The sequence below is a fragment of the Mus caroli genome, chromosome 8 (assembly GCF_900094665.2).
Source record: "Mus caroli chromosome 8, CAROLI_EIJ_v1.1, whole genome shotgun sequence".
Classification (NCBI taxonomy): Eukaryota; Metazoa; Chordata; class Mammalia; order Rodentia; family Muridae; genus Mus; species Mus caroli.
Window position 1 is genome coordinate 103225889 of NC_034577.1, and position 11907 is coordinate 103237795.

An 11907-nucleotide genomic window follows, 5' to 3' on the forward strand; every position below is an offset into this window, starting at 1 on the left:
CCTGCCACTTTGAGGGTGACATCAGTCAGGTGGTCCCCAGGCTGCAGGTGACTATATTCTTGGATGAACTGAGTGAGTGAGATGTCCACGTGGAACTTGTGTGGGTACGGGTCCTCCCCAGTGACCTTCAGCTGCTGGACGGCTTGACTTCGGATCTTGTAGTATTGCTGTTAAAAAAAGAAAAAAGAGCTAGTCCTTCTGAGGTGGAACCCTGTCAGGTGTGGCTTCTTCAGCACAGTATCACATTGATTACGTTCCTCGTCGCAATGACAGAATACCTCGCAGGAGTATTCTAGTTTAAGGGGATATGGTTACAGCAGGGAAAGCAAGACAGCACAGGGGCTTGTCCAGGCCTTCAGAGGTTTATGAACGTCATCTCTGCAGATCATGCAAGACACACACACGTGTTGGGAAGAATGAAGCTGAACAGCAAACCCGTTAAGACTCGCCAGCAGGGGGCTGGTGAGATTGGCGGCTGGAGAGATGGCTCAGAGCACTGACTGCTCTTCCAAAGGTCCTGAGTTTGAATTTCAGCAACCACATGGTGGCTCACAACCACCCGTAATGAGATCTGACGCCCTCTTCTGGTGCATCTGAAGACAGCTACAGTGTACTTACATATAATCAATAAATAAATCTTAAAAAAATGTAGATTCACAAGAATGAATTTAAAATACAAGGTTCAAAAAAAATAAAAAAAAAAAAAAAAAAAAGAGGTTCACCCAAAATAACAAAACTTAATTGCTGTAGACAGTCTCTTTTGTGGACTGCACTTGCGGGGTGAAGTGACTTTCTTAATTATTCTTCTGGCTACACATTAGACTCTTCCCTTGGGCATGCTCAGCAAACCTATAAAGTGCAGATATGAAGTAGTTTACCACAGGGGTTGTGCGATGGTTTGTATAAGCTTGGGCCAGAGAGTGGCACTACCAGGAGGTGTGGCCTTGTTGGGGTAGGTGTGTCTCTGTGGGTATAAGCTTTAATACCCTAGCCCTAGCTGCCTGGGAGTACTCTGCCAGCAGCCTTCATACGAAGATATAGAACTCTCAGCTCTGCAACACCATGCCTGCATGGATGCTGCCATGCTCTGACCTATAAGCCAGTTCCAATTAAATGTTTTCATTAAAAAAAAAAAAAAAAAAAAAAGGTTGTCCTTTATAAGACTTGCATTGGTCATGGTGTCTGTTCCCAGAAGTAAAACCCTAATTAAGACAGCTTGGCAACTTTTAAAAAATCATATGTATGCATGTGTGTCTGTGTGGAGGTGTGTGTGTATGCATGTGAGTGCCTGTGGAGGCCAGAAGAGGAAGCTGGAGTAACAGGTGGTTGTTAGCAACCTGATGTGGGTATCCTCTGGAATAGCAGTATACAATTAACCACTGCGGCATCTCTCCAGCCCGTTTCCTTTTCTACTGTTAGCAGTGGCAAATTAGCCTTGGAGTGATACAAAGGGCGTGGCTGTGCTTTTTTTTTTTTTGGTTTTTCGAGACAGGGTTTCTCTGTGTAGCCCTGGCTGTCCTGGCATTCACTTTGTAGACCCGGCTGGCCTCGAACTCAGAAATCCGCCTGCCTCTGCCTCCCGAGTGCTGGGAAGGCGTGGCTGTGCTTATGTACAAAACCAGGAAGTGGGGGAGGAGAGGTGCATTTGGCATGAGGAATGTATTTTGCCAACTAAGAGAAGCTCTAGTCTATCTTGAGGGAAGACACCCCTGCTGTCATTGTTACAGGCTCAGCTACCTCCACGGAAGTAGTTACTTAGGGCAACTAGCATCTCGAAATTGCCTACTTGGGCTTGAAACTCAGGGTTAATCCCAGCACTTGGTAGGCAGAGGCAGGTGAATTTCTGAGTTTGAGGCCAGCCTGGTCTACAGAGTGAGTTCCAAGAAAGCTAGAGAAACCCTATCTCAAAAAACCACTCAGGGCCGGGTGTGGTGGTGCACGCCTTTATCCCAGCACTAGGGAAACAGAGGCAGGCGGATTTCTGAGTTTGAGGCCAGCCTGGTCTACAGAGTGAGTTCCAGGTCAGCCAGGGCTACACAGAGAAACCCTGTCTCAAAAAGAAAACAAACAAACAAACAAAAAAACCCAAAAAACAAAACAAAAAACAACCAAAAAAACCCCACAACAAACAAGAAACTACTCAGGCTCTATGCCATTGACAAATGGCATGCACGGCCCTCCCAATTCTCTTGCTGGTTCAAGTTCTTATTTATCTTGTTAGTCACTTGGTCTCTCCTGCTGTCAGCCACAGCCTCTCAGAAGCTCTGTGTCCAGTCATCCCAGGGGCCCAGGGGACTCACATTTGGGTCCAGAGTCTCCTCCTCAGCGCCCACGCCATTGTCAGCCGTGTGGTTGGGAGCGGAAGCAGTCTGGTTTAGCTGTTTCTCACTCAGCTCTTTCTGCTTGGCCTCCTTCTCTGCCAGTTTCTTCTCAGCTTTCAGACGCCTCTTCAGCTCACTGTTGGGAAGATGACAGCACCCAGTGTGACAGCTGCCTCAAGAACCCTCTGCCACTTTCCAAAGGCATGAACAGCCCCGGAGAATGTTCCTGCTGCGTGCCACACCCACAAGTGATCTTACTCCTCAGCTCTAACCTGTTAGTCACTAAGCTATTTATGGGAACAAGACAAAAAGAAAACCTAAGCTTTGAACAAAGACGCAGCAGGTCATTTCCAGTCTCCACTTGGCACCAGAAACCAACTGGAATCAAGATACTCAAAGGTGTAGAAATCCACATTTACCAGTTTATGCGAGCCCTGAACAGAGATTTCCCAGAAAACCTGCAGGATAAACTTTTAAGCCCCCTGACACTAGATATTGCATCCTGGTAGTTTGGTATCCCTAGAAGACGAAGTCCCACTTGAAGGTGTAATAAGATAATACCTCTGGCTCTGTCAGCTTTCTGGCTCTCCTAGAGAAGTGGGCTAGACTGTGGAGAACTGGTCTTCAGAGCTTGAAGACACAATCTCTTCAAGAGATAATTCCAGAACAACTGTCAAAGACTGGTGTGGGGATTGGGGATGTGGCCTGGTTGGTAGAGTGCTTGCCCGGCATGCACAAAGCTCTGGGTTTGATCTCTAGCACTGCTGATGTGATACTGCACATCTGTAAACCCAGTACTTGGGAGGTGCAGGTAGGAGACCACAGGTGTAAGGTCATCTACAGCTACGCAGTGGATTTGAGGCCAGCCTGAGACCCAGCTCAGAACAAAACTGGTCCGACACTAGCCAGGATGGACTGCTATCTGAAGCAGCAGGATACAGGTAATATCATGCTATGTTTGTAGTCAAACTGCCTAGCACTAAGTTCTAAAACACTAAGCACTTGAACGGCATTGAGCAAATGACTTATCATCATCTAGAAAAAGGAAAGAAGCCACCCTCTCACCAGTTGTGAGGACTGAGATCTTAATAAGAAATGATCGGGTCCCAGAGTGTAATTAGGGCTCAAAAGTGGGTTCTATGCCTCTCACTACCTAACTCTTCACATTCTGCCTCCAGGACAGAACCCAGACAAAGCTGGATCCATCTCTAATCAAGTCTCTCATGGTCCAAACTTCACACATGTTACCTGAGACTCAAAACAACGGGGGCAACTCTGGGGCCCTTGGCCTGAGCTTGCTATCTGAATCCAGGAAAAATAAACTCACTTAGACGAGAATATTTTCGTTATTCAAAGAGAATCTATGGATGGATCATTCTTTACAACTGATCAGTCTTCAACAGTGAATCATGGCAAAAGATTCTAAGTCATTGTATATTGTCTGGCTTTAGAATACACCCTACACTTTGTTTGCTTGTTTTGCACAAATGGAGCTTGAACCCAGGGGTCCAAGTATGCTAAGCAAGAGGTCTAACCCTGAAGTACCCCCAAGCTCCTTTTTTATTTTGTAATGGGACTGCTAAATTGTTCCATCTGCCCCTGAACTTGCGACCCTCTTCCCTTGGCTTCCCAAGCGCTTGGGATTACAGATCTGAACCACTGACTGCTCTTTGCTCTATCTTTGTTTTTCCATATGAATTTAGCAAAATTTAAAGAAAGAACTTAATTATATATATATATATATATATATATATATTTTTTTTTTTTTTTGATTTTTCGAGACAGGGTTTCTCTGTGTAGCCCTGGCTGTCCTGGAACTCACTCTGTAGACCAGGCTGGCCTCGAACTCAGAAATCTTCCTGCCTCTGCCTCCCGAGTGCTGGGATTAAAGGCGTGCGCCACCACGCCCGGCGATTATCTTTTAAGTAAAAAATATTTGTGAAAGCTTCAAAACAGGCAGAAATGTAGTCTTTCTAATAAATACAATCTATTTCACATTCATCTTTCTAACAGTCCGGTGGTCTAGTCATTCTGTAATCCAGTGAGCAAGCTTTTAAGGCCAGCTGGTCCTCCCCCATCCCTACCCCAATATTAAGATAAAGTCTCTTTTCCGCTTCATTCAGGATTTGCTCTTGTAGATTATAAGGCCAGTCTAAAAGAGACCCTAAAGTTAGCACTAAAACTAGGACAAAGTTGATAAACAAACCCCAGAAAGACAAAGAAGGGGAAAATAACTAGCATTTGAAATTTCTCATTTCAGGCAGGGTGGAGTAGCACATGCCTGTAATCTAGTGTGGGAAGCTGAAACAGAACGACCTCTAGTTTAGGGCCAGCCTTCATTACATAGTAAATTTGAGGACAGCCTAGTCTATAGAGCAAGATCCTGTCTCAATAAACAAACAAAAAACAAAACAAAACAAAATTAGTCAAAGGGGAGAAAAAGAAAGAGAACAGAAAAGGGATTACAGGGAGAAGGACTCTGAACTCATAGAGTAAGAGGGGAGTCTTGGCTTGGGCAAGAGAGCTCTGTTTCTTTAGCACGTCCAGAGACTTAGCCAGCTAAAAGACGCTGAAGGAAAGATTCTGCCCCTGGAGCGATAAAGAAGGTAATGGGCACCAACCTTCTTCTATCAGAAAGTGGCTGGTCCTTGTGGAGCGTTGTGAAAGGAGCAAGGTGGCCCAGTCGAAGTTCCCTCTGACCCCATTCTGCCCATGAGGTTTGGCGCAGGGCCCCCCTAACAAGCCTGACAGCGGCTTGCATCAACATGGCGGAACACCCTGGAACTACTGATTACCACCACCTAGCAGGAAACAGAGACATGTAGTCAGAGGGGACCAATAGCATACACCCGCTCATCCCGCACTCCTGGGGAGGGGAGCCATGGTTTGTACTAACGTGCAATGTCCCTCTGAACTTCAGTCCCTCCTGACTAACATCTGCAATGTTCTTAGTCCTGTTATAGAAGAAACAAAACGTTTCATATCTGGGATTCGAAACCCAAATCCGGGCTGGAGAGATGGCTCGGTGGTTAAGAGCACTGACTGCTCTTCTGAAGGTTCTAAGTTCAAATCCCAGCAATCACATGGTGGCTCACAACCATCTGTAATGAGATTTGAGGCCCTCTTATGGGGTGTCTGATGACAGCTACAGTGTACTCACATATAATAAATAAATCTTTTAAAAAACCAAAAAAAAAAAAAACAAAAACAAAAACAAAAAACAAAAAACCCCAAATGCAAGTCAATAGCCTATCTGCAGAAATGCTCACAACTTCCTACAGTATGGACTTCAACATGTGGGGCTCTCAAGTGTGGTCTCTTCCATGAGGATGGAATCCTGGCAACAGGATGATAATGAAAATACCAAATGCAGATTTTAGACAGTCCCAGCTACTCGGGAGCTTGGGAAGGATCATGTGAGCCTAGGAGTTTGGGAACAGCCTGAGGGACACTGAGACCCCGTCTCAGAAAATAAATAAATAAAGCACACAGAAGCCAGCTACAGGAAAGACTCTCTGAGTCAAAGAAAGGACCAGCACTGAGGGAAGGACAGGTCCTCGGACACCATGTTTGCTTGTTATCAACACGATGGCCTCAGAGCTACCAGGATCACACGCTACTGTGTTTCAGTAATTTGAGGAATCTTTCATTTGAGAATAAGTGATTTGGGAAGACAGACCATCGTTTTTTAACTTTGGGGGACTTTCTGGAATAAAATGGTCCTCAGAAAAAACTTCAAGGAATGCCAAGGACAATTAGGCAAAAGAAGGGAATATCTATTATTCACATGCACAAAAAATTACTTTAGCCAGGAACGTACGTCAAAACTGGTTCATTTTAAAGCCAGCTCGTGGTGGTACAAACACTTTGGAGGCAAGTAGATCTAGATCTCTTAGTTTGAGGCTAGCCTGGTCTAGGGCAGCCTGTGAGTTCTACACAGGGAAACCCTGTCTTATAAAAACAAAAAACAGGGGGCTGATGAGATGGCTCAGTGGGTAAGAGCACCCGACTGCTCTTCCGAAGGTCCAGAGTTCAAATCCCAGCAACCACATGGTGGCTCACAACCATCCGTAATGAGATCTGACGCCCTCTTCTGGAGTGTCTAAAGTCAGCTACAGTGTACTTACATATAATAAATAAATAAATTAATTAAAAAAAAACAAAAACAAAAAAACAAAACAAAACAAAAAACAAACAAAACTACCTGATTTCATTAGGCAACTGAGGATCACAGATTAGGTATAGACTTCCCTTCAGATGTCTGTTCCAGTGCTTCAGAGCAGTGCTAGGAAGCACACGAGGAACATATATTTTCATTAGTAGTACCCCGGAAATCAAGAGCCTTGTGCATGGAAGCAGCCACTAAGCCACACTCACAACTGCTCCCATTTTCTCATAAACCTAGGGCTGTAGTTTCTGACTTGGAAATGTGGACATTAACATTTCTTTTGCAAGATTACTACTGAGATTAGACAAAGTTTGCATAGTGCCAGCATGGTGTTTAAGGGGTAAATGTTCCTTTTTTTTTTTAAAGTCAAAGGTATATTTAAGAAATGTGACTTGAGGGCCGGGCGTGGTGGTGCACGCCTTTAATCCCAGCACTCGGGAGGCAGAGGCAGGCGGATTTCTGAGTTGGAGGCCAGCCTGGTCTACAAAGTGAGTTCCAGGACAGCCATGGCTATACAGAGAAACCCTGTCTTGAAAAACCAAAAGAAAAAGAAAAGTGACTTGAAAGCAGCAGTAAGGCTTCCTTAATTTACCTGAAAACTGAGGTACTTTTGCTTGTGACTCAAAATTCCAACTACTGGTTTAATAAACTCACTAGAAGTTAGGAATCCACTAAACTGCTTGCACAAAGGACAACCAACCATGGAGCTTGCAACCCATACATTTAAACATTTTCTTTAAAATCCTTCTAAAACACACAAAGCAGAAACACAGCCATAAAAAGGAAACCCAGTTCTTATCTAGAAGGTTTCTGGTATTTCCCTGGGGGATCAATAAGGGGATTTATTTATTGCTAGGGTACAAAGGAAAGCAGCCATGGTATGTGACAGCTTAAATTAGTTATTTCCTACAGCTTTGGAGGGTACTATGTAGTTCCAGGCACTAGGAAGACATTCAAGTCATTGCTAGTGTTCTGTGGGTCAATTGGGGTAAACCCTGGACTAGAGTGTAAGTCCTAAAAGCAAATTAGTTAAAGCAAGCAGTTAAAGGGAGGGTAATCTTATCTGCCTACTCAATTCTCAGATTTGGAGTGTTTTACAAAGATACCCCCAGCAGTGCAAAGGGAGCCTGGTGTATCCCGCTAAATAAGGCCATTTGCTCCCGTGTCACAGATCCTTTGGGTGACGCATATGGGTAGTTGCACTGTAGTTTCCGAACGTACCCCCTTTTAACACCCAAGGTGCAGAATAACCTTGGATAGGCCAAGGATAATGTAAAGGTTCTTCTTTGAAGAACAAAGATATTTAACCATTTTCCAGTCTATCCGTTGGGGGGAGTGGCTCAATTAAAAGAGCATTTCTTAGAAGGTAGGGGAAAGTTAGTTTCACTTTTCTTTGCTACCATTCCCGGTTTCTGTGCTGGCTTTCCCTAGGTATGCTTGTCCCTACGGCTAGGACCAGAGAACCCATCAGCCACGCAGTTGATCCTCCTGGGTCATCCGGGAGGCTGTAGGTTCTACGGCACTGCATCTCTGTCCCAGCATGTGCTCACCCACCGGAAAAGACAAGAAGGACCCCAGGCACAGTCGCCTTGGCGGGAAAACTCCAGGCACTTCCCATCCGAACACTGCAACAAGAGACACTTAGAGATCTTCAACCACACTTACTTCTTGCTTAGTTTCTGCTCGCCATCCACTCTGACTTCACTCTCCTGCAGCGTGGCCATCTTCCCCACTGGCCCGACCCAGAAAAAAAAATTGTGACTAGCGTAGAACTAGAACTTCCAGGTCGTGGCTCTAAGTCCTGCCTCTTCCGGGAAAGAGGGCGGGCCCTCGGCCGGACTCTCGCTGCGCAGGCGCAGTGCTGGGCTCCTCGGGCGGAGAGTTAGTCTCCGTGGTGTCATTTCTGCGCTTTACTTGTACAGCGGGGCGACAGGTATGGCGGAGGCGATGGATCTGGGTAAAGACCCCAATGGGCCCACTCACTCCTCCACTCTGTTCGTGAGAGACGACGGCAGCGCCATGTCGTTTTACGTGCGGCCCAGCTCGGCCAAGCGCCGGCTGTCGACGCTCATCCTGCACGGCGGCGGCACCGTGTGTCGGGTGCAGGAACCCGGAGCCGTGCTTCTCGCCCAGCCCGGGGAGGCGCTGGCCGAGGCTTCGGGAGACTTCATCTCCACGCAGTACATCCTAGACTGCGTGGATCGCAACGAGAAGCTGGACCTGGAGGCCTATCGGCTGGGCCTGACGGAGCAGGCGTCCGATCCGAAGCCCGGGGCTTCCACCGATGGCTCCACGGAACCGGAGCCGCAGCCCCTGACCGGGCGCATCGCCTACACCGACGCGGAAGATGTGGCCATCCTGACCTACGTGAAGGAGAACGCCCGTTCGCCCAGCTCGGTCACAGGCAATGCCTTGTGGAAAGCGATGGAGAAAAGCTCGCTCACGCAGCACTCCTGGCAGTCGCTCAAGGACCGCTACCTCAAGCACCTACGGGGCCAGGAGCACAAGTACCTGCTCGGGAACGCCCCGGTCAGCCCGTCCTCCCAGAAGCTCAAACGGAAGGCGGAGCAGGACCCCGAGGCGGCGGATAGCGGAGGTGAGGCTGGCACCTTCGGGGCTCCGGGGGGCGGGGCTGCCTGCCCGTCAGCGAGCGTCTTTTCGGGGCGCCGTGGGTGGCATAGCTCAGCCCCTCTTCTCTGTTGAGGTCCGAAGCGAAAGTGCACCGTTTCCTCTTATCCCTTGTTCTCTGGTTTTAATTTGTCTTTTCATTTAACTTTTCCTTCCCGTTGACTGGATGTTTGTTCGTTGATGGATTTGGGTTTGGGAGGGCGGGGAACTTGAGTCTCTTCCGCTGTGTCGCCCAGGCTGTCCCCAAACTCTATGCCTGAAATGTTCTCCTGGCTCAGCCTTCGGAGTGACTGAGACTACGGAACAGTAACTAGTTTTCAAAAACGGCTCTGTGTTCAAAAGGAACACAGTCCAGTATATATGGAAATCTTCCACCCTTCCTACCCACCATACCCAGTTTTTCTCCAGGAGGTAACAGGGTAACCTGTTTCTGTCTTCAGAAATTTCAAAGATATTTTCCCTCCCCCCCCCTTTTCCTTCCTTCCTTCCTCCTCTCCTTTTCTCCTTTTCCTCAACCTCTTCTTGTGCCTCCTCCTCTTCTTCTCCTCCTCCATCTTTTTTATTTGAGAAAGGGCCCCTAGGGGGCTGTTCATTTTAAGATGTTGCCTATATTCTGGTCTTACTCAATATAAACTATGTGAATGGCATGGCAGGTCAGTTTATTTTCCGTATTTTGGCTTAACTGAATGTACTTCTATATAGGGAGGAAGGTTGCTTTGTGGGCTTCCTTAGGTGAGGTGAATTTCTAAGCACTTGAGGTTACAATCTGGCCGTGATTAGTGTATAGTACAAAGGTGTCGCTTTTTTTATTTAGGTCGTGTTGTAAGTTTGTTTTTTGAGACAGCCAGGCTAGCCTCCCAAGTCTAGGCAATCCTCTTACCTCAGTCTCTAGAGTGCTGGAATCACACAGTTGAGCCACCATGCCTGGCTAACATATCTGCCTTTTCTGTAACCAGTATTGACAACTTAAATGGCAGACATTTTTGATTTTAAGGCATCCTTTCTCCATTTAGTGTGTGTGTGTGTGTGTGTCTGGGAAGGTAAAATCTATTTCTCTAGTTCAGCATGCTTAAAGAGCACTGTCTTCCAGAGGTCTGAGTTCACTTCCTAGCTCACAGCCATCCTTAGTGGGAGCCGATGCCCTCTCCTGGTGTGTCTGAAGACAGCTACAGTGTGCTGTTTCGCCTCTGCCAGTCTCTTGCTCTCCAGGTTCCCAGGTATTCTCTTTGCTTATACCCCCTTCCCTCCTCCCTCTTTTCTTCTCCCTCCTTCCCTCCCTCTCTCCTCTCATGGCCCAGTTTAGTCTGGACCCTTCCAGATGCCTCTGGCTACACTCTCCCTCATATCTACAATAAACCTCCACCATACTTAAAATCCTCGTGTCCTCATTTAGGAGTTCTAGGCCTAGAACTCACTTAGAGCCCCAGACTAGCCTCTTAACTCAAAACCTTCCTTTCGTCATGCTCCCGGGTCCTGGGAGTAGTGGTTATTTTTGGAAACAAGTGTGAGAATTATTGAGTATGCATCTCTTACGCTCTTTGTACTTTTCTGAATAATAAACAGGAATTTTCTAAAAGGAAAACATCTGCGTGCACAGAACTGATGCGGATGGTCTATGTGGATGAGCTTTGTTGCTCTGCTGTTCTTTTCTTTTCTTTTTTAAAGATTTATTTATTATTATATCTAAGTACACTGTAGCTGTCTTCAGATGCACCAGATCTCATTACGGATGGTTGTGAGCCACCATGTGGTTGCTGGGATTTGAACTCAGGACCTTTGGAAGAGCAGTCGGTGCTCTTAACCACTGAGCCATCTCTCAGCCCCATGTTCTTTTCTTTAATAGAGCCACAGAACAAGAGAACGCCAGACTTGCCTGAGGAGGAGTGTGTGAAGGGAGAGACCAAGGAGAATGGAGAGGCAGGCAACAAGCAGTTTGAGGAAGCCACTCCGGAGTTTGGAGAAGCCGTGGTATCTGAACTTAGTTTACTTATTTCCTTCCCCTGCCTCGTTCTCATTTGCTTATTAACCTGGGCTTTCCATCCACCCGAGGCCAGGAACGTACAAGACAGAAGAGGAGAGAAATAGATGTGACCTGGCTTTAGGCTTTACAAAGCCTTTAGTATTTGGCAGGATAGGATAAGTGGCTGAGGGAGAAAAATCATCACACCGAATAGGGACAATTTTATTTTAGTTTTTGCCCTGAGACAAGTCTCACTGTGTGGCCCTGTAGCCATGGGTGGGTTGGAATTTGATATGTAGTTTAGGCTGACCTCGAACTGACAGGTCTGCCTGCCTCAGCTTTCTGAGAGTGCTGAGATTAAAGATGTGTGGCATGGGACAGTTGTATTTTAACAGTTTAAAGTATCCTGCTTTGAACACATGCGTGCTTTCAAAGAACTGTTTATATTTGTTTTTTTTTTAGAATATGCTTATGCTTCTCAGAAGCATAAATCTAATTTTTAAAGTTTCTGTGTGCTTAGGACTTAGGAAATATATTTTTTTAATTTTTTAATTTTTTTTGGTTTTTCGAGTCAGGGTTTTTCTGTGTAGCCTTGGCTGTCCTGGAACTCACTCTGTAGACCAGGCTGGCCTCGAACTCAGAAACCACCTGCCCCTGCCTCTCAAGTGCTGGGATCAAAGGCATGAGCCACCACCGGCCGGCTAGAAAATATTCTTGATCTCTTATATTCAGGCTGTCCTCCTGTGAAGGTGCTGCTGGAACCCACAGTGTTAGCCTTTGAGAAAAGCCGCCATGCAAATGATGCTGCTGACTTTTTTTTTTTTTTTTTT

At 46.4% G+C, this 11907-nt stretch overlaps 2 protein-coding genes across 2 annotated transcripts in view; one reads left to right on the forward strand and one right to left on the reverse strand.

Annotated features, from left to right (window-relative positions):
- Kars (lysyl-tRNA synthetase) overlaps positions 1-8260 on the reverse strand; it is a 19074-nt gene extending 10814 nt beyond the window's left edge. The window contains exons 1-3 of the mRNA XM_021171131.2: positions 8155-8260; positions 2301-2457; positions 6-167 (exon numbers count right to left, since the gene is read on the reverse strand). Coding sequence (XP_021026790.1) covers positions 6-167; positions 2301-2457; positions 8155-8213 — 378 coding nt within the window. The 5' untranslated portion in view covers positions 8214-8260. The remainder of the gene's footprint in view (positions 1-5; positions 168-2300; positions 2458-8154) is intronic.
- A 58-nt stretch (positions 8261-8318) lies between these two features.
- Positions 8319-11907, forward strand: part of Terf2ip (TERF2 interacting protein) — a 6933-nt gene continuing 3344 nt past the window's right edge. Inside the window, exons 1-2 of the mRNA XM_021170459.2 lie at positions 8319-9085; positions 10961-11085. Coding sequence (XP_021026118.1) covers positions 8425-9085; positions 10961-11085 — 786 coding nt within the window. The 5' untranslated portion in view covers positions 8319-8424. The remainder of the gene's footprint in view (positions 9086-10960; positions 11086-11907) is intronic.